Source organism: Streptopelia decaocto, assembly GCF_964273445.1.
Source record: "Streptopelia decaocto genome assembly, chromosome: 6".
Taxonomy (NCBI): Eukaryota; Metazoa; Chordata; class Aves; order Columbiformes; family Columbidae; genus Streptopelia; species Streptopelia decaocto.
Window position 1 is genome coordinate 29902556 of NC_138660.1, and position 22664 is coordinate 29925219.

Here is a 22664-nt window from a genome sequence, read left to right on the forward strand (position 1 = left end):
ACCGAACAATTTAGCCTTTTCCTCACTACCACGGTTTTTACATATGGGATCTGATGTTGTGCTGTAATTAGCACACTTGCTGTCTATTGACAAATAATGTGATGTTTGGCTGCTGCTGTTTGCTCAGAATTGTGTTCGTTTAAATGCCAATAAAGGAGGAGTGCAATGGAGTGCTTCTAACTACTGCTAAGTGTCTTTGTTCAAAATGGTAAATAAATTTTACCTTTCAGTTTATTGGAGCTAGATTTCCTATATTGTTTCACAGTGATTTTATTTTTTTCTCAGTTATTTTATCAGAAGTCTTCTGGTTTCTCAGAAGGGGAAAACACCCACCCAGTGGATGGCTGGTGGTTCCTCACCCCAGCCCCTCACCTCCATTTCTGCCCCTGCCCATAAGTGTACATGAAGTTAAAGAAATCCTTTCTGTTTAAAAATAACACCTATTTCTGAGGAAATAAAAGGGGATTAACCGTTCAGAGTGAGGCCGGTGACAGGAAATAAAGGATTATCTGACCCATTCAGCGTGAGGCGGGTACCACAGGAGCTCCCCTCACGGCTCTTGCCCTTACGGGGCGGCACCTTCGCGGCAGCGCCGCGCTCCCCGCAGCGCCCCCGGCCCCGAACACTCTCTCCCCGGCCTCGAACAGCCCCTCCGGCCCCGAACAGCGCCCGGTCCGCCCGCTCCCGGGGGGAGACGCTTCCCGCCCCGCGGCGGCAGCAGCGGCGGCCCGGGCGGGAACTCGTGTGCGCGGCCGCGGGGCGGGCGGGCGCCATTACGGGAGGGACCCGCGTCCTCCCCTGAAGAAGGTTCCGCCGCCGCGGGGCGGTGCAGGCGCGATGTCGGGCTTCAGCCCGGAGCTGATCGATTATCTGGAGGGGAAGATCTCCTTCGAGGAGTTCGAGCGGCGGCGGGAGGAGCGCAAGAGCCGGGAGAAGGTGAGTGTGCTCCGCCTGACGGGCCCGGCCGCTCCCCCCGCCATGGCAGCGCCTCAGGGACCGGGAAGCGCTCGTGTGTGTGAGGGGGGTTGCGTTAAGTGCTGCTGCTACAGCTGTTGGCTGCTGTCTCTTAATATCTGTGCAAAAATGCCAAGAAGCTAACTTCTGTTTGTAAGGGTCATTAGGTACTTGTAGAGCAAGTTGTTCAGGGGAGGGTCCCCCTTTCAGAAATGAGCTCTGGGGATCAACCTCCACAAGTGCTCCAAAGACTGGATGCTCTTGCACTGCTTATATTCACGTAATTATTACATATACATTTCAATATTTGGACATTTTGACATACAATACATCTATACTGAGAAATAATTGATGATGTTAGTCATAATTGTTTAGTTTATTGCTTACAATACATCAATTAATTATTAATTAAATATAAACGAAACACTCTGCTTCTAAACAATGTATCACTTAATCTTCTGTCTCCCTCTTGTCATGCAGAAGGATCTAAAACTTGAAAAATATCCCCTGGTTTTGCAGGTGGTCAGAAAGCACTGATCGTGTCAATTGGCTAATGATGGATAAGTCTTTTGTAACTTAATCGCGGCAGACATTAATTTAGCAGCTTCTCTTCACTGGAGCAGTGAGCAGAAGCGAGTTTTGATATAAAGTCGTCCAGTGTGTACTGGTACTGCTCCCCCACCATCTTCTGTGTGATCCGAGAGATCCAGTTTGACTCTTCTTGGTAATGATTGCGGCCTCTGGGCAGCGATAAATGCAGGAACACCCAGCTTTTTAGAAGTACGCAGAGGGAGCTATTGTGAGAAATTCTGTATGTGTTATTGGAGTGTTGTAGTTGGCTTGAGCTTTACCATCTTTATGTCAAAATGAATTTCTGCATTTCCTGGTCTTCAAGAGAGCAAATTCAGCAAATTCAGCTGTCATGGAAGGACAGGTGATACCCTAAGGCAACATTCTTACTGCTTTAACAAGTGCTATTTTGAGATTTCTTTTTGTATTTAAAAAGGCAGGCTTCTTAAAAGGATTTGTCAAACATTTCTAACTTTTTTATGATTTTAATACAGTCAACCATGTCATCTTATTGCACTGTAATGCCAAATAAGCACTGGACTAGTCTCTTCAGTCAAAAATAATGTGAACAGTCACCATCTGAGTCACCTTGCATTAATAAGAGCATAAATGTCTTGAAAGCAAGTAACGCTGGGTTTCTTCATTTAAAAATATGGTGTTTATTCCACCTGTTTCACTGGCAGTACAAAAACTGGAAACCTGTGGCCAAAACAGTAATTATAAATATTGGGGGAAATAGGAATGAGTCATGTTATAAAGCTGACAACTGATATTGTTGGTGTGATAGGATGGCGACAGTGCATCTGCTGAGGAAAACACTGAAGATGTAGAGGCTCCATCTTCATCCAAAAAAGCATCTGGGAAATCCCAACAGGAGGATGAAACTGATGGTAAGTGTTAATGTCATCATTTCAGTAAAAATGTAGTTAAAAGGCCGTTGAAAGCATTTGCTCTTCGGTAGCTGACTTTATGAATAACTGGCTGCTTCTTTGGAACCTGTGGGTATTGAAGCACGTTGTTAGGATGTATATCTTTGTTGGATGTTTCGAGTCATAGCCAGAGTTTTAACTTTGTTCAGTGTTTTTAAGGGGCTTGGTCTGGCCAATTAGGCATGTTTTTTCCTAGGAAACCCTCCATTTCTCCCCTCCTGGCTTCTTAACCACATGGTCTCAATTATTTACTTTCTCAAAAGTAACAAATAATTTGAAGCTTTTAACTTACATGGAAAAGTCTTCTGTCTGTTTTGGTTTTGCTTTCTTTGTGCTCATCTCTTTTCTAGTCTTTTGCTGAGACTTGAATGTTTCAGAATATTTGATTCTACTGCGTGAGTGTTGCCGCCTTCCATTGACATCCAAAGTGAAATAAAATATCTAAAAAGAGGGATTTCTTTTTTCCTCTGTGTTTTTTTCTCTTGCTTAGTTATCCTTTGGCCTCTTTAGAGTGCCTATGTTTATTTCTCTCAATTTCTGCCCTAGCAAAATAAGCTTAACTTCCCTGCGGTTCCTACCTAACATATACATCAGTGGTGCCTCAGTTTTTGAAGGTATGGCTGTACCTCATCCTAAAAGGACAGAAAAGTAACACTGCAAATGTGGTTGGAGCCATGTATCTGTGGTTCCTGATTGACCTCTTCTTTTTGCTGATGGTTCTGAAATACTTTCAGTCTGCTCTGTGTTCTGTCCAGTCCATTACACGTTTTTTCATGCATGTCATTTTTATCTAAGAAAAAACATCCTGATAGATCCGTGTGACTGCGTTACTTCTGCTCTGACTGCAGGGAACGTAGAAGTCTCAAGAGCGCTCAGAATCAAGGAAGCGTCGATAATGTTTATTACTGTTTAAAGAGCTGTTATTAGAATCTGAGGTAGGATATTCAGAAGAAAACTGTTGGCAAAGGTCAATGTTAAAATCAGTTTTGACACACGACTCTTCAGAGCTAACCTGTCACAAGCTTCAGATGATTCCTGCAGCTGAGGAGGCTGAAATAAAAGGGAAAATAAATTAATAATTAGTTTTTTTAAGATGGGGAAGAAACATCTTGATTTTTAGAAGCTTAATATCCAAGTCAAAAATAACAAAATATATCCAAGTCAGAAAAAAAGAAACAAACAACCCCCCAAATAACCATAAACTCAGGTGTAGTACCCAGTTTCCTCTTATGTAGAGGCAATACATGGAAGATTTATTTGTTGGTCTGAACTTGATACTGTGGTTATTATTTTATCAAATCTTTGGATGCCCAGGCCCCCAGCTGGAACCTTTGAACACTACGTGTTTTGATATTTTGTATAGATCTAGACTTGTTGGCAGTTAAACCTGGGTTAACTTAGTAATGACAAGTTGTAATTCAAAAATCTGAAAATGTTTATAATTACATGCTTTAAGCATATTTTTGGGGATATGTAGCATCATATCATTATTTATTTTAAATAATTTTATTTCTTTTTTTCTGGAGAAATGTGAATTATCTGGATTTTGCGTTTACAGATGTTAAAAGGTACTTATTACCATGGGTAGAACGGTTACAAGATCTTCTGTTAAATTAGTTCTAAAAATTGTTTGCTGGATTACTGTTTAGTATAATTTTCTGCTCACTTAGCCTCTTCAGGTGAAAAGCTTTATTCCAGCCAGCCAGTTCAGTGCTTGAAAATTGCTTAATATGCTTCTCTTGCATGGATTGAGAAAAATGTTGAATAAGCTGCTTCTTCGTTCTGTGTGTTCCTCCATGCTTTCAGTTCAAACATCCAGAAAATGTTGGAGGCTGGGGTATACTAAGGCTTGGCGATGAATAATGCAGAGTTTTAAAACCAAAGAGGTTGTTAATAGTTTTTCTGCATTTCTGCAGGCCTTTATGCTTACAGAATAGCTGTTTCAAGTGGGCTGCTAATTATGAAGGGTTCTGATTTCTCTGCACTTGTCCCGATAAGCAGCGTGTACTCTTGATTATATCATGAACCTTTTTTGCTTCTTTCTCAACAAGGAGAAACTTCAGATGGCGTCAGTAAATCCGTTCATCGGGTCTTTGCGTCCATGCTTGGGGAAAATGAAGAGGAGGAGGAGGATGAAGAGGAGGAAGAAGAAGAGGAAGAAACTAGTGAGCAACCTACAGCTGGAGATGTTTTTGTGTTGGAGATGGTACTTAATCGAGAGACCAAGAAAATGATGAAAGCAAGTATTACACTTTGATGTTACTTCCCTGTATCTCCTGAAGCATAAGTGCCAGTTTGTGTGGTTTTAGCTACTTGCTGAGAAACTTGCTTGAAAATAATTCTCTGTAGGATAATACTGCTCCTGTTGGCATTGCCTGTCTTTGGTTTTTAGAAAATTGCTGTAGGCTACTCTTGGAAAACTTTCAAAAATAATGAAGTGAGTTTTTCCAGTGCCTGGGTTGTGCTTGTGTTGGATATCAGAGTTACTCTGTCAGTTACGAAAATTATCAGATATTTTGGTCAGTCATTGTAATATCACAGGTACTTAAATAACTTGTTGTTAGGCTGTGTTAAGCACAAGTGTGACTGATGCCTCCTGAATCTGGGCACAACTGACTCCTTGGTAGCAATAACATCCCTCTTCCATTTAGGAGAAAAGACCCCGCAGCAAACTGCCTCGTGCCTTGAGGGGTCTGATGGGAGAAGCCAATATCAGGTTTGCTCGAGGAGAACGTGAGGAGGCGATTCTAATGTGCATGGAGATCATTCGACAAGGTATGTCAGAATGGTAAAAAAATTGGGCTTTAAGGATGGGGTGAAACTGCCATGTGCAGCAGGAAGATTCAGTGAGGTTTCACTGAGCGTCAAAATACTCAGGACAAGGAATGTCACTGCTTAAGTGGTCTGGAATTAAGAATATGTAGTGTATAGCCTTCGTAATTTTGCTTATAAAAAGCACCTCGCACCCTAATTCTGCAGAGGCCTTGGCCTTTGTTAGCTTTATACAGTTTGCTTGCATTGTCTTTGTAGAACCAAGATGTAAACACCGGCATGACTTCCAGTGTAGAATAATGGTGTTAGAATGTTGTTAGATTGTCTGTTGTTAGATTCAATCAGGCTGCTTAATAATTTATAAAAAGGAATCGGAATCCTGTCTGCAAGTTTTTTCTAAATTTAAACGAGCAATGTTGATATTTTGTATAAGTCTTCTATTTTTGTTTGCAGAAAGGCAAGCTAGTTGTTTTCAAGGTGGTTTTAAAACAAGAGTTCTTAATTGTTCTTTTTGGCTTTACACAGCTCCTCTTGCTCATGAGCCGTTTTCCACCCTTGCCATGATCTATGAAGACCAGGGTGACATGGAGAAGTCGTTACAGTTTGGACTGATTGCAGCTCACTTAAATCCGAGCGACACCGAGGAATGGGTTAGACTCGCAGAAATGTCACTGGAACAGGACAACATTAAACAGGCCGTTTTTTGCTACACAAAAGGTAGCGTAGCAACCATTTAAATATTTTAGGATAAGTGTTAGGTGCTAATGGCAATAATTTTGTTTTCTTCTGCTTTCTAGTTTGCTGTGATTCTAGTACCTTTGTCCAGACTTTGGTAGAAGATTCATGAGTCTTTAATATAGGACGTCCTTTTCTTACAAAAAAGCTCATGCATGTCCGTTAACATTTATCTAGTCAGGGCAATGAATAGATGAAATCCATTGTTACTTTTTCCTAAACTAGGCTACTAATACGCCTTTTTTTTTCCTTTTTTTGGTAGCTCTGAAATACGACGCAACCAACGTGCGTTACCTGTGGGAGAGATCGAGCCTGTACGAGCAGCTGGGGGAACATAAGCTGGCCATGGATGGCTACAGGCGCATCTTGAATCTCCTGTCGCCCTCTGACGGAGAGCGCTTCATGCAGCTGGCTAGAGACATGGCAAAGTACGGCGGATTTAAAAGTACTGTGGTTTGTTTTCCCGGAGTTTCTCAAAAACTGGTCATTAATAAGGTTTGCAGCTGCTTCAAGCTGGGTATGTAGCTGAACTCAAGGAATGCAGGTGTTTTTTTGCTGGGGGTGAACCCCACACAATGACACACCCCCTAACTATTGGGATGTTCCCGCAGGGAATTATCCATGTGGGATCAATGCATCATCTTAGAAGTGTTGCATTTTCTTAGAGGAAGAGAATAAAATGCCAATACTGGTGACTGGAAAAATGCGAATAATATGCAATTATATACAAATGCAGTATATTTTTAATCTATGTAATATTACTAGACACTGGGAAACTTACTGCCAGAAAATCTGAATGAAACAAAGTATTCAATCTGAAATACCAACCGTCTGCAACAGAATATAGTTCATTTGTGATTAATTTCTGTAGCAAGTAGAAATCTGCTTCCTCCCCTCTTATTGTAGTTTTTTAACTACTTTATATCTCAACTTTCTCATGTACAACTTGTAGAAAGCTGTTATTGGCCTGTTTTGAAACAGTTTTAAGTCTTGATCTTTGTGGTTGTGAAAAGCACCAAAAAATGCAATTATGCCTATTGATACCTGGCTTGACGTGGGGGGAGATTGTGATGAAAACTCCAGTAATCTCCTAATGTATTGGGTAGAAAATAATGGTAATTATTTGAAATACATAAATATTGTCAGCAGTTGTAAGGAAAGAGAAAAACCCCTCATTCTCACCATCTTCTGTGACTTACTCTTGCTAATGAATATATTTGCTGATGGGCAAAAAGAAAAGAAATATGAAAATCCTGTGCTAGTGTTCAAAGTACATATTGGCAGTTACCTCAAATACTTGGTATCTGATATCTGTGTTTTACAGGAGTTATTATGAAGCCAATGATGTGACCTCTGCTATTGACATAGTAGAAGAGGCCTTTACTAAACACCAGAGCCTTGTGTCCATGGAAGACATTAACATTGCAGCTGAACTATATATTTCATCGAAACAGTACGACAAAGCACTGGCGGTATGGAGAATTAAATGTATTTCTATATCGTGTTCAGCTCCTCTTTGCTGGTCAGGGTGGGCTGTTTGTTTTCTGGTAGTGCTTAAATCTGGTCATGTTTCTGTAGTGATACAGCTGATGAGATACAGGTAGCTTTCTGTTAGTTCTGTAGTAATTAACATTGAAGTTAATGGCTTGATTTAATAAATTTGGGACAGATAGACTTGTATGCTGTTCCAGGTTTAAAATTTTGGCATACTTCCTCTCCTTCTCTACGGTTGATGTGACCTTAGTAGCCAAAAAAGACCTATGAGCTGGTTTTGTGAGTACTGCCAGCAAAGGGAATTCTCTAAGGTGAAGGTTAAAAGCCTGACACTGAGTGGTCTCATGTTCAAATGCAAACCCTCGTGCTGTATCTGGTGTACTTGTATTATGGCTCATAATTTATGCACGAAGCATCAAGCGTAAATTCCAGAAAGACAATATATCTTGACTCTAAGGCATCAGGATTTAGAGAAGACGGCCTATCTATTCCCAATTTGTTTTAGCAGTTTTTAACCCTCACTTTTGAGGCACGTTTCTGAGTTGATTTGATCTGGCTTTGAGGGGAGAGACTTTAATATCTGGCCATTGTTTTACTTTCCAAGATAGACTGAAGAGACGCTAGTAGTTGAGAATTTCTCCTCTTCTTATTTGCTGATACTAAATCAGCTCTTCTTTTGGTTTTTTCTCCTTAAGATCTTATTTAGATCTCTCTCTGTCAGTGCAAAGTATCATGAGCCTGCAAACAATTCCCCTGACCCTTCTCTGTACTTCCCATTTAAAAATCGAACAGTCAGTTCTATGTACATGATGTTTCTGTCAGATTTATTAATACAGTAGTCTCTCATAGAACTGTTCCCCTGTTTCTTCTTAACGGTTCTCCTCGAGTCTATTCCTGTGATGGTATTTCTTGTTCCTGGATCACTGAAGCTGCATGAGCTGGTAAAGTGGGCCTTGCAAAAATAATCTGCTATGTTCCTCTAAGGGCCATATATTCTTGGTTTTAATGATTTAAATATTTATTTTTCAATTAATGAACAAAAGTACTAACCCGCATTGTGTCTTAGAGCAGTGGTCCTTCACCCTTGTGCATTTGCCCCTCACTGTTCCCCATGGAACTGTCTGTCTTTGATTTCTGTTTTTTTGATCAGTTTTCTATTGAGTTATGCTAGTTTTATTGAGGTCATGATGCTTTACCTGGTGCTTTGCTTTCTTTTGCAATCTTCTTGCTGAAGAGATGCTGATTGGATCATCTAAGTAGTCCAAAAATACTGGACAAAGGCATAAGGTGATCAAAGTCAATGCTAGTCAAATAACCTCATGTGAAATGAATGGAGCTGATAACTTCTGTGATGTCTCAAATAACTGCCTGTGGGCTGGTTACTGCATATATCCTTTACATCTTTAAAATGCCACGAGTTACTCATCTGTTTTAGGTTATTACAGATTTTGCCGGAATTGTACTTGAAAAGAAACTACCAGAGAAAAGTCCAACCGAGGAGAAAAAAGGTAAGTAGCTAACAAGCGGTTAGCATGACCCTGCCGATGATCAAATATGGCATCTTTCTTTCTGTTACCTTTTCAACTCATAGGTATATTTTGATGCATGTTGATAGGCTTTTCTCTTTTGAAACTTTTCAGTGTTTTTAATGAGTTACATGGCATGACCTCAGCTTTCTATAAGGAGTTTTTCTGATGTCCAATTAGCCCTGCTGACTCATTAAGGACAAGGACTGCTCTCCAGGCAACTGGAGGCCTTTTAAAGTTCTGAACATTCCTCTGAGTGTTCACATCAGACTAGTTATTTCTGCCAGCTAAATAGCCTCTGAAAAAAAATTACATAAGCTTATTGGCATCTATAGTCAAGAATATTAACCTTTGACCTGAGACTAATATTATTCATAAACCATTAGAAAACATTTAAATGTTTTGGTATATATAAATCTAGGAATATTGGTTGGTAATTGAATATAGTGGGTTGTCTTTGAGAAACCTTTTCCAAGTAAACTACCAATCAATTTTTGATTCAAAAACAAGTAACTGTTGGTGTAGCTGGTGCCACTAGGGTAATCTGTTAATCTTTTTTAAAAGATACAGGGGCAGGGGTGGAAACTGAGGAAAGCCAAGAGGCAGCGACTGATGACCAAAGTCATCCCATTGCTGAATCCAGTGCTGCAGGTAAGTAACTTAATTTCTTAATCTCGTACAAGTCTATGAATGGATTATATGCTCGGGAACCAGGCTGCAATCATATAAAAATTGGGAAAGATTTCTAAGAGCAGAGAAATAAGGCTTTGTCCAGAACAGGTTTCTTGTGTACTGTTGTCTTTACTCAAAACTTAATTCTAACCCAGCCACCCACCAAAGCCAAAAGCATTCTTGCAAGGTTTCCCCACTTGGAAAAGGAAATTTTTGAGTATGTTCAGAGAACGATGAATTAATCTGCATGTTGTGATTTGCAGTAACTGGATGTGGATGTAGAAGGTAATAGTGAAGCCTTATGCTGGAGATCACATTTTTCTTAGGTTATAGCAATCACCCTTGGAATGTCTGCTGTAAGAATTAAGGTGAAGGAAAACTGAGAGTAGTTAAGGAGCTGTCATGACTGCATGTGAAAGAAACATGATCATGGAGTTTTACTGTGTGACATTTAATTTTCTGGCATTGTTATGGGTAACTACTTTGTCTCGTGTTTGAATTCTCGTCAGATTGCATTCTGGCGGTGTGTTATGTAAAGTTCTGTAGTTAACTGTATTTAATGATAAATACAGCCAGATCCCTGGTACACAGGACTTAGCTTAATAGGAACAAATACCTTAATACAGGGTTTTTCCTTCAGAAAGCAAGGAGAAGAGGGTACAGGTGCATAAACTGCTAAAGGAAAGCTGTATGAAACAAGCCCATCTTAAGAGGGTGAAGGCGCTCTGCACATGCTAGGCGATCCTGCTATTGAAATCAATGCACACTGACAGCAGTGGATACTCCAGATGAAATTAGGAGGATCAGAGCCAATAGGAAGCAGTTGTTCCAGTTATCAGGAAAGATACAGCAGACGGGGAGGGGCCAGGCCCATACCACCTTTTGCTAGAGTCGGTCAGGATATATTTTTTTCACTGGAGCTAAACATGGCCTGGGAGGGATGTGGAGCTTGTGAAGTGCTTGTTCAAGCCTGTGGCTTCACAAAGAACTTCTTCATCTTCTCACAGCTGTGGAGAAAGTCACCTGCTGCATACCTGAGGGTGTTCCCATAGACATCACAGTCAAGCTGATGGTGTGTTTGGTTCACTTGAACATCCTAGAGCCACTCAGCGTAAGTAGAAACCAACTCACAAGTTGGGGGATGTTCTAATAAATTGCCAAAACAAGTAGTTTTTCCTGTCTTTGTATGGCTGAGGTCATTGAGAGAGCTACGGAGATTCTTTTTGCTTCCCTCCCACTCCAGGAGAGACACCCAGCAAACCTGGAATAGCAGAAATGCTATTTTTGTTCTTATAAATTATGCCTCCAGTGGAAGTGTTAGTAAAGCACAGGAAATCACAGTAAATGTGCTGTGACAGGCCCAGGAGCACAGTGCAAAGTTGTTGCACACTAAGGAACACATCTTTGCTTTGTTTTAAAGCCCTGCGAATCTGAAGACTTCTTTCGTAAAGCGCACAGCTCACCCACTTGCACCCACTGGATGTGAAATGTCTAGAATAGAGAAACATGGCTTTTTCAGGAACTCTGAAATTCAGATATTTATTCTTCACTTTTAAACTAGCATTTAAATAAAGGAAGTGTAGCTTAGAAGGAGAGTAAAGATCATGGCATCAAAACGTAAGCTCCCAATAACCGTATCTTAGAGAAATGTTCTTGATTATTTAGTGTTATTTGTGGTTTTTTTAAAGCCTCTTTTGACCACCCTGGTGGAACAAAATCCAGAAGAAATGGGTGATTTGTACTTGGACGTCGCAGAGGCATTTCTGGATGTTGGAGAGTACAACTCAGCGCTGCCTCTCCTGAGTTCCCTGGTCTGTTCCGAGAGATACAACCTGGCTGTGGTCTGGCTTCGGCACGCGGGTGAGAAGCGGGAGCACTGAACACGTGGTACTGAGAGGTGACAATACAATGCTGAGCATTTCCAGGGACCTTTAGCGAAGATCAATGGAATTTTACATTCACCTGTTGAATCATAATTGGTATTTGCAAAACTGTAATTGGAGTTTATTATGACAACCCTGTCGTGGAGAATTTTCTTGTTCTTCCTGTAGCTTGAAATTTGCTTCAGTTAAAAATACTTCACATTAATTTAAGTGAAACAGCGTCTATTCTGCATTCCATCCTGCATCAACTGATGATGCTTTAAATGAAACTGTGGAGGCATCAGTACCTAGTTCTGAATATTTTCACTTTAGCAATACACGTTTTGGGTGGTCTTCATGGAAAAAGTATCTGAAACGTATATTTACTATTTTGTGAGCTTTGAAATATTTTTCTGCCATTTAAGTGCATTGTTTGTGATATTTTTAGAGTGCTTGAAGGCCTTGGGACACATGGAGCGTGCCGCAGAGAGCTATGCCAAAGTCGTCGATCTCGCTCCGTTGCATCTGGATGCGAGAATCTCACTTTCGACACTTCAGCAGCAGCTGGGCCGACCCGAAAAAGCTCTGGAGGCTCTGGAACCCATGTATGATCCGGATACCCTGGCTCAGGACGCTAACGCTGCCCAGCAGGTGGGTGAAGTGTTCTGTGCTTCCAGTTTGGGATATATTATTCTGCTGAACGATGGTAGTTGTCAGCTCTGTAGAACAAGGGGTTGAGACTTGCTCATCTACAGAGTTTCAGGCATGATTTCTTGTGGCTCCTGCACCCTGACCATTTTATGAGTATTTTCCTGGTCCCACCTGATTACTTCTGGACACTGATCACTTTGTATCACCTTGATCAGCACTTACGACACATGAGCTACATGGTTTGGCTTCTGTCAATTGCAGCTGATGGTGTAGCAAAAGTTCTATATTCCCTCTCCAGCAGCACCCTTGCTATAGCTAAGAGTTATGCTGAATTTCTCCGAAATATGAGAATTTGAAACAGGAACTACTGCAGGGCAGCTTAGGGAGATCTCACCTGCTGCCGCTAAGATTCTTACAGCTTCCTAGAAGCTTCTACAAGCCTGTTAGTACTGTATTGAGTCAAAACTGTTTGTCTTGTAAACTCTGTGCAAGAGGTTGGATAATGATGTTTAGTATTCTCTAGGAATTAAAGCTGCTCCTTCATCGTTCGACACTGTTGTATTCCCAAGGCAAAATGTATGGTTACATAGACACTTTACTGACCATGCTGGCAATGCTGTTGAAGGTAAGCCAATTTTACAGCTGTGAAGAAATTAAAAGAAACTGGGCAGCGAGCTGGGTTAAGTGACAAATTCAGGAGGCAAGCTAGTGGTTTTTTTGTGCAAATGGTTTCAGAACGTTGTTAGATAATAATCTCGCAGGGAGTCTGTAGCGCTGGTGTTCAGAGCAGAGAACCACTTGTGTGTGTGAAACACTTCAGCTCTGTGTACATACAACATGCTGAAAACTAAAGCTGCTTCTTACTTTTTAGCAGTCAGCATAGTGCTTTCTTGAAATTTTGATACTGGCTTCTATTTCAACAATTTTATTTTGAATTCCTCCTTCTTTTTTTTTTAATTTTTTAATGTGATGACCAAAGAAGAATTTGTTTAGCCAGTAAATACAGTGGTGGTGGGTTTGTGTTGTTTTTTGTTTGTTTTTAAACAGTGAGTGAGGGAGAGGAATATTTAGACCTTGATTTTATCCATCTGGTCAGAGCCATTCCTGTTGTGTTACGCTGGCTGTATAGCTGACTATCCACATATTTCTGAAAGTCACACAGAAAGGCATTGTTCTTGTTATGCCTCTGTGCAAATACTTTGGATTTCAATATACACAGGGATGTTCCAATCCCACGGAAAGTCTTTTGAGTCATTTAAAGAGTTTGTGTTTTTCTTTTGCGAAGCCCAGTTTGCAGTGGAGCCTGAAATAACGCAGAGATAATGCTCCTCTTGGGGATGTTCTCTCTTGTTTTCTCGCTCTCTCGTGACATTGTGAACTTGCAGACTGTTCTGCTACGCAACGTCACCAAGATGGATTGGCCATGAAGCTGCCTTTATCATAGGATGTGTAAATGTAACCTGAAATGCTGCCCTTCAATTTGTTTCTAGGTAGCCATGAGCAGAGCCCAGGTGTGTTTGATATCTAGTTCCAAATCTGGAGAGAGACACCTCTATCTCATTAAGGTGTCGAGGGATAAAATTTCTGACAATGACGACCAAGAGACAGCAAATTGCGATGCAAAAGGTAAAAAGCGCAACAAGATGAACTCGTTAGTTCTGAAAAAGGAACTAAAAAGGAACTAAACATGACTATTTTGCATGCTAAATCCATGCCCATCTTGTTAACATTGCTTTATTTCTAGGACAAAGAAGGCAGCAAAAATGAAGACAATATAACTTTAAATAATCCTAATTCAAAGAAAAATAGTAACATTACAGAATAATTTAGATTGGGAAGGACCTCTAGAGGTCATATGGTCCAACATTCTCCTCCGTGCAAATATAATACATGCAAACCTAGAAAAACATGTTTTAAAAGTGCTGTGATTTTTTTAACTGAGCCAGACTACACATTCTTAAGCACTGTTTGGTAGATTAGGAAAAGTAGCTTCAATGCATTCATGTAGTATGTTTACAACTTGAACTGTATGTATTTCTTGCCATTTGTTCCCACGTTTTGACTGTTTTTTTTGCTGCTACTTTTAAAACTGCACTTGAACTGAAAAAAGCAAATATTTTATCTTTATTTTACCTGTTAATGCTGAGATATTTTTGAAAAGATCAGTTTGTTGTATGCACCTTCTTTTTTCAAGGTTTAGCTCTGTTGTTTTAATCTTCTCAACTTACTGACTTCAATATTTCTAGCAATCTTTGCAGTTCTCACGAGTGTTCTGACAAAAGACGACTGGTGGAACCTCCTCCTGAAGGCTATTTATTCCTTATGCGACCTGTCTCGGTACAATGAGGCAGAGCTACTAGTGGATTCCTCATTGGAATATTACTCGTTTTATGACGACAGACAGAAGCGCAAGGAGCTGGAATACTTTGGGCTCTCGGCTGCAATCCTGGACAAGAACTTCAGAAAAGCGTACAACTACATCAGGTGGGGGATGGAGACTGTTGAGGTTCTATTGCAGATACAGTATTTACTACAGTGTTTACTCATTTCTTGTATACTTTTCATTCTCTAGGATCATGGTAATGGAAAACGTCAACAAACCTCAGCTATGGAACATATTCAATCAAGTGACGATGCAGTCTCAGGATGTTCGTCACCATCGCTTTTGTCTCCGCTTAATGCTGAAGAATCCCGACAATCACGCACTGTGTGTCCTGAACGGGCATAACGCGTTTGTGTCTGGCAGTTTCAAGCATGCTCTTGGTAACGTCATTCATGTTCTAATATTAACAAATATAATAAGTGAATGTTTTTTTTTCAGAGAAAGACTTATTAAAGTAATATTTTTCATACATCAGAAAAGTTGTAAGTGGCTTCACAGTGTTAGTCTGGTGCAAATCGAAAAGAATTGCTAAGAGTTTTTCTAATAAAAATTAAGCTGGTGAGTTTCCAGTTTAGCACATTCTGCAAGTAAAACCACCTTGCAAAGATAATTAAATGCTAATGATAATAAAAAATAAGGAGGACAGAAATAGACTGAGTTCAACGGCAAATAAAGCAGGTTGGACCTTTTAAGCAGGACTTGGAAGCAAACCTACTGCTTTCAGTCAGGCGCTCCAAATGTCACACTTCAGATGTGTGGCCTCCAGATGTAAATCCCAGCAAGGACCTTGTTTGCTTTCTGCCTGATTGTTTTCTGCTTACATTTTACACCGTTTGCATTTTTCCATCAGAATCCAGGGGGTGCTGAAAACAGGAATTTTTCTGTCAGGTTTTTCCCATATATTTTGATGTAGGTATGTTAAACTGTTTCTTTTCTTAGTTCACGCTTCTAATTTGAAGATTTTTTGCCCTTAAATTCTTAGGGAACGCTTGTCACAACAAACATCCTGATTCAGTGATTTGCTTTTAGGACAGTATGTGCAAGCCTTTCGTGCAAACCCAGATGAACCTCTGTACAGTCTGTGTATCGGCTTGACTTTCATCCACATGGCTTCTCAGAAATACCTGTTGAAAAGGCATGCTCTTGTAGTACAGGTGAGTTAGTGGGATTATCTTACCTAGAGTGTCTCCAGGCTTTGTATCTTGCTATAATGTACTCTGTTTAAATAACTTTTAGTAATTAATATGGCATTTTAAAAGAGAGAAGTGGTATAACATGAACACAGATGGATATGCTTTTGAGTTCTAGTTAGACCCACCTGAATCTCCTTTTGGTTAACTGTAGCTCACTCTGCTGTCTGTATACAATGCTGACTCACACAGATGTTAGCAGCTGCCTGCTGCTTGTGAAGACATCACTGATTGCAGTCTTGATGGCTCTAGTCTGGGTTTTCTTGCAGATTTTTCCTCTTGTCCTGAACAAGTGCTGTAGGGTGGAATCTGTGCCATGTGCCCTTCTTGGACGTGTCTCATAAACTGCCTTGTTGAAGCAAACTTTGACTTGGAAAGTGGGGGTTTGTCCACCCATCTTTCTTTTCTCTTCCCCCTTTTAGATGCCTCTTGTAGCTCTCTTTGTAAAGAACTCCAGTTTAGACTACCCTCCATTTTTCAGCTGCTTTATTCACATTTTTCTTTCATCTACCAGATCCTGTTACAAACTGCAAGCTGATTATTCCCAAACAGCATCTTGAAAGTAATTGCCTCTACACCAAGTATTCTCATTACCTTGAAATGCCTTTAATTCTTGGGGCCACTAAGCTCAGTCAGCAGAATACGGTGAGGATCCTGAGCTCTCCTGACTTCAGAAATTGCTGTAAAACTGCAGCTTGCACTGATTTTGACAAAAGCTATAGGTCCTCAGCTAGTCTAAATGAGACCAATAATGTCAGTATCCAACTTAAGACATTTTGAACTTGTAAACTTTGGCCTAATTTTACTATTTTTATCCATTCCTTTCTGTAATCAACAGAATGTAATCAATGAGCTGCTATGTTCTCCTTTTTAAACATACTTGAACCATGTCCTATTTATGTTAGCACGGTTCCCTGCTTTCTCTTTTCTCCTTGCTTGCTTACTATACTTGGTATTTTTACATCCTTGCTTGCTCCTATTGTAGTTGATTGATAATTCAACATGGTGGCATACACTGGTGACCTAAATGATGATCAATAGCTGCTTGTGTCTGAACTGATTACTCACGTTGAGGGCGCTGTTATCTTCCCTGATTACCAACATGGTCCCTAGAAAGAAAGTCCTCTATTTACAACAGAGTCATCACACTCAAAGTGGTAACAAAATGAAATGCACAGGAGAGGCTGGCAGTAAAATGATGTATGCCTGGGATTCTGCTGGCCATCTCCTTTAAATATATCAGCATATATTTTAATTTGAAACTACAAGCAAAATAAGAAGGTATAGCACTTACAGAATGCTTTGATTTTAAATTTGTTAAGGCACAGCACTGGAATTGCTGGGTATGAGTTTCCTTTCCAGTTCTGCTGGAAGCTTGGCAGTAAAACATCTGCTGGCTGCAAGAAGGGACGTGAACTTGTGCTGCTGATTGCTTAGGATAGATGAATTTTTCATGTGCTTATTCAGTGAAGTTTATTTTTGGCCGCTTTATAAGATGATATATGGGTCATTTCCCTGATAACTGGTATTGGAGTAAATATTTATACAGGGCACAAGACCATGAAAATAATATGCTTGCATTCCACAAATAAAATGTTGATATATACTTCATGGAATTCAGAATTTTGTAGCATTCTGACAAGTTGTAGAACGAAGCCATTTCTTGTTTTTGTGGAGAAGTGTGAACTGAAAGTTCAAATATATACATTTAAACACTTGTTCTCCCACATACTTTACTCCCATCTTCTTCAAGGGAACGTTCATGTATGTGCATAATGTGTGTACAGGGATTCTCCTTCCTGCACCGGTACCTGGACCTGCGTGGGCCCTGTCAGGAGTCATTCTACAACCTTGGCCGTGGGCTCCACCAGCTGGGATTGCTGCACCTGGCCATCCACTACTACCAAAAAGTACTTGAACTTCCTCCTCTCGCCCTAGAGGTACGGGATCTTTCCAACTTACGTACAAAGTCACGTCAATGCTCGTAATTTCTCAGCTGTGGTTAAAACAGGTACATAAAATCTGCGTAGTCCAGTTGCCTTTGATTTGTATTTAAATCCCTGATGTTGGAAGCCCAAATCTGATTGCACCTGGTAATGCATTTATGCATGTGCTAATTTCCAAAGATTTCTGAATTTGGAAAGTTTTACTAATAGGCTGACGTAGCAGCAAAAAGAGTTGCAAACCAACTTTACCTGAACAAGTTACCTGAACTTTATATCTATGACATGCAGTAAATGATAACTGGTGGTCCTATGTGCTCACCCGTGCTGGAGCAGTATGAACCAGGATTAAGAATGCCTAAGGGCATCTGAGCTACGGGTTTGCTCTAATTGATCCGGATTAGATCATGCTAATTGACATGTCATATGTTTACAATCTGGTCTGAAAGTTTTTGCCCAGCTTTGGCACAGGTAGGTAGAAAATTACAAGTGTATTTCGAATATTTAGAAAAGGGGAAGGGCTGGTAAAGTAAGAAATGTGAGTGTTGGTCAGCACTGGGAGTTTGAAGCTGCACTTGCATTCTAATGACAGAAACAACCACTGGGCACACAAACTGGAGTTGAGATAGTCCTTTCCTGTTTCATGAGTTGGCTACCTAATTTACAGCTAATGTTTGGAGCATGTAATTATATAATTCTGTGGTGATTAACAAGTAGGAACTCATTAAAGAAGGAGGGCACAAGAAATATTGCTTTTGTTTCTATATAACTGAAAACCAATATAAACCATGAATATGTGTTTTGATTTGCTGCAATTCCTACTCATGTTTCAATTTTATACTATTTTTTTCATAAAGATAACTTTTTAAAGTATTTTTTTACAGGGAATAGAAACTGATCAGACAGACCTGAGAAGAGATGCTGCCTTTAACTTGTCCTTGATTTATCAGAGCAGTGGAAACAGGAGGCTGGCTCAGAAAATGTTGTATACTTACGCAGTTGTTTGATGAGCTTTGTGGCAGGTGAAATTGTGACTCTTTGTATTAACCTTTGCATTATGTGGTGCTGGGGAAAGCGGGTTCATGTACAGCTTTTCTATAGGTGGTAGAGACGTGGCTTGTGCTGTATAGAGCTCTATACACCTTTTCTACTTTATTTTTTAGGGAAAATCTGCAATGTACAGTATTACAACTAGTTACCAGTGAGGTTGTTCAAGAAGACGTATTCACTGGTGATGAGGGTCTTTTAATGTGTAGCATTAAATGACTATAATATAGATGAAATGGGCTCATACTAATCCCTAGAGGATGGAGAAAACAGTATTTCCAGATCTTTGTATTCAGAATTCTCTAGAGTTCATATTCCTAGCAGTTGGTCTATTTGAAGGAGATTGATTTCTGTTTTACCGAAATCAGTACGACCTTTGTTCTGAACTTGTTAATAAAAATTCTGATGTTAATGATAATGTTTACTCATTTTCAGCAACCTATGTCCTACTGAATCCCCTATAGCAAAAATTAGTATAATAACATCATACAGCTTATTATTTAACATATATTGCAAATGGTCTGAGGTTTTACTTATTTCTGACAGTTGAGCAGTAGCAGATGATGGTGGAAGCATGTTGCTTCCAACCCAGCAGGAAAGCAGGATGCAATGCTTTATCATAAATAAAGACTATATAGCTATATGGATATACAGAAATGGAAGCAAGTTATACGCTGCAGCAAAATTAGGCTGAAAAATATTTTTCAGTAAGGTAGTTTGCTGAATCAAACACCAGCTGTGCCGTTGCCTCCAAAACACTCTTGGTACTTAAGGTATCACAGCCCCTCCTTCCACAATCTGTAAACTCTCCTCTTCCACTCGAGCTTACCCAGCGGTTCCCCGTTTAACCACGCAGGTCTCCTGGCTCCCTTCCTTGACTTCCTACGTGTGGGATGCTCTGATCTGGAGCTTGGTAGAAGCAGTCCCTGAACGCTAACCAACTCTCTTGGGCCCCTTTTCCTTCAAGCAGCCTTGCCCATGGGATTTCCCCCAGCAATTGCCTGAAAAGGCCAAAGTTTGCCCTGCTGAAGTTCAGGGTTGCAATTCTGCTTGCTATCCTGCTCCTGCCACACGAGATCCTGAACTCCACCATCTCATGGTCGCTGCAACCAAGGCAGCTTTACCGCTTCAACCAGACCCTCCTTATTAGTGAGGATGAGGCCCAGCAGTGCACCTCTTCTAGTTGACTCCTCCACGCTTTGGATCAGAAAGTTATCGTCAAGGCACTGGAGGAACCTCCTGGACTGTGGCTGGCTGGCCGAGTAGTCCTTCCTGCAAACATCAGAGAAGTTAAAATCCTCCACCACAACCAGGGCCTGTGATTGTGAGGCTGCTCTCAGCTGTCTGTAGAGGCCTCATCAACTTCCTCACCCTGATCTGGTGGCCTGTAATAGACACCCACAATAGTATCAGTCGAACAAGCATGAAAACTGCCCATGTTATAATAGTCTTCAACACATTATGATGTAAGTCATCTGCTTCAACTACTCTTTGCCTAGCATGCTGGTCCACAGTCAGACAGATTAAACAAATTCCAGTCATTCTTTTGAAGGTAAGACGATGTGTGGTATAACAGCACACACCTGGTGAATTCCTTATATACTCCTAAAATGAGTTCAAGGCATATGTTCTCTCGTGACCCAGATATCATCTACCATTAGAAGTAGCCAGTCCTGCCAGTTCCTCCCCGTCCTAGTGACGTCAGCATCCAGCCACACAGATGTGACTCGGCCTTCACGCAAACCCTCTGCAAACCAGTCTGAGATGGGTTTTGATAACACTGGCCAGGCCTTCATCTGAAGCTGGCAAAAGTTATGAAAGCAAAGATGTAGCATATCAACAGCATATAGTTTACAGTTACAATAAAGAAAGAAGAATTGTTTTGCTATAAATAGCAGTTTTGTCAATATCAGCCTCACAATGGAAAGCACCTGAGTCAAAAAGCCAAGGTATGAGTTAATTCAAATCAGAGTTTATGATTTAAACAAGCATTCCTATGTCCCCTAGATAAGGGTGCCCTGTGAGCACCTTTTCTTTGCAAGGCTTTCTCAGTGACACAGCCCTACCTGAGCACGTCAGGTCGAGGTAAGTTCTGGATTCCTCGCAGGGGATGCTCTCCTGGGCTGGGACTCACCCTGCCACATGAGCTCATTTCCTGCCCAGCTCACGTGGGATTCCTGGGGCTGAGCTGGAGGTGCTGGCTCCTTGTCCTACTCTCCAGGGAGGCACGAGTGGGAAGATGATCTTGCCTTTTCTCCTGGGAAAAGATGGAGTATTTTATGAAGCTGATGACCGTCTGGGGAATCTTCATCATTACTAAATACGATATTAAAATTTTAGCAGTTTAATACAACTCTAAAAAGCTGATTACACAGCTGTACAAGAACTATCAACTATGGAGAAGGCTGATGAATCGACACAGATGAGGTAAGCACGGCTTCTGAACGGGTATCTGGAAATGTATGAAGGACAGGAAGGCGAACCACTGAAACAGACGTGAATGCAGAGAAGAAAATATGCTGTTAGCTTTCAGATGAATATTTGGTTAATGAACATCAACAAAACATTAATATCTGTAGTAGAACTTTTCTCAGGACAGAAGCAGTCCTTTGAAGCTATCTTGTGCCTGTAATATTCTTTGCTGCTTAAATGTGTCCTTTGGCAAAAGAGGAGAAAACAAACAAAACCAGAAAAGGGGTCTGTTTTCCACCCCTGTGGAAGGAACTACAAAAGAAAGTTTAGGAAACTGAAATCCTGACTGATAATGAGCTACCAAGTACTTCCCCCACCTCTTTTCTTTGCTTCCCTGTTTGAAACGAATGTGCTTGCTTTCTTGAGCTCTGTTTTGGAGCTGTTCTTGTTGGGGTTCTTTGGCTGGTTTTGCACAACTTCTAGCTGCAGGCTGTCAAAACCAGAGTAAGAACATAGAATTATTTTGGTTGGAAGAGACCCTCAGGGTCATAGAGTCCAACCACAACCTAACTCTAGCACTAAAAAACTGCTTTAAAGCAGGTTGTTTGTTTGTTTTTCCGCCATTAACCTTGTTCCCTGCAAGTCAGCATTTCTGAGCTCTCTACTACCTTTAGAAAAGGAACACTCTTTTTTTTAAGTTTCTTTTGCTTTGCATGTTGAGCCTTCTGTTCACTTTTTTTAGTCTCTTCTGCTTTGCAGGAGCTGTTTTTGATGGAGGGTGACCCTGTCACCTCTTACCACCTCTCCCAATGTTGCGATATGGTTTTGCTTGCGTTGCATTGGCTTTCGGGGTTTGGTCTGGCAGTTGCTATTCGGGGTGCTGCCCTTCTCCCCTCTTCCTCAAGTCGCTGCATTCCCCATACAGGGCCTCATGCCTGCTGGGAGGGGCCAAGTCACCGCAGCGGGGACTTGAACCCACAACCCCTGCCTTACACCCAGTGTTTTATCCATTAGGCCCCTGGGGCTCCATTGAGCTGCTTCCACACTAGGAGTGATGTAGGCAAGACAGCGTAATTAGAACTGCTATTAAGGTCTCTTTGTAGTCACAAAACAGTACTTGGACTGATAAGCAGCATGTAAGACCTCAGACCAACCAGGGCATCTTTTCTTTTTTAATCTTGCTTTTTGTTGGTTAATACCCTATAAAACAACAAACCCCCGAGATTTTCACCCCAAACTACTAGAGTAATCCATGCAAGCTATGATAATTTAGATATTGTGGTGGAGTAGTGGAAGGATGAGGTGATGCAAGGACAAATGACTTCTTGGGGTGGGAGGGAAATGTGGTTTTGCATGATGTCATGTACAGTGACATAAAAGCAGCTCGGGGAGCAATTTTCTTTGCCACAACACTTTGGTTTGGTTGTTGAATGCAGATATCCTCAACCTGATAAAAACAATCAGCTGTGGGGAACAAAAGATCTTCTTACAAGCCCCACTAAATTCAAGAGATTCACAGAAAAG

General features: G+C 40.9%; 1 protein-coding gene across 1 annotated transcript; it reads left to right on the forward strand.

Moving 5' to 3' along the window:
* The first annotated feature begins 615 nt into the window (after positions 1–615).
* GTF3C3 (general transcription factor IIIC subunit 3) lies at positions 616–19310 on the forward strand. Its single transcript, XM_082056353.1, has 19 exons — positions 616–936; positions 2312–2414; positions 4505–4692; positions 5105–5228; positions 5751–5942; positions 6223–6388; positions 7285–7432; positions 8890–8962; positions 9545–9631; positions 10660–10763; positions 11341–11512; positions 11963–12165; positions 12689–12790; positions 13656–13791; positions 14412–14649; positions 14738–14928; positions 15578–15702; positions 17526–17678; positions 18566–19310. Exons 1-19 carry the CDS (start codon positions 838–840, stop codon positions 18686–18688), a joined length of 2727 nt encoding a protein of 908 aa, XP_081912479.1. The 5' UTR covers positions 616–837; the 3' UTR covers positions 18689–19310.
* Positions 19311–22664: the final 3354 nt, after the last annotated feature.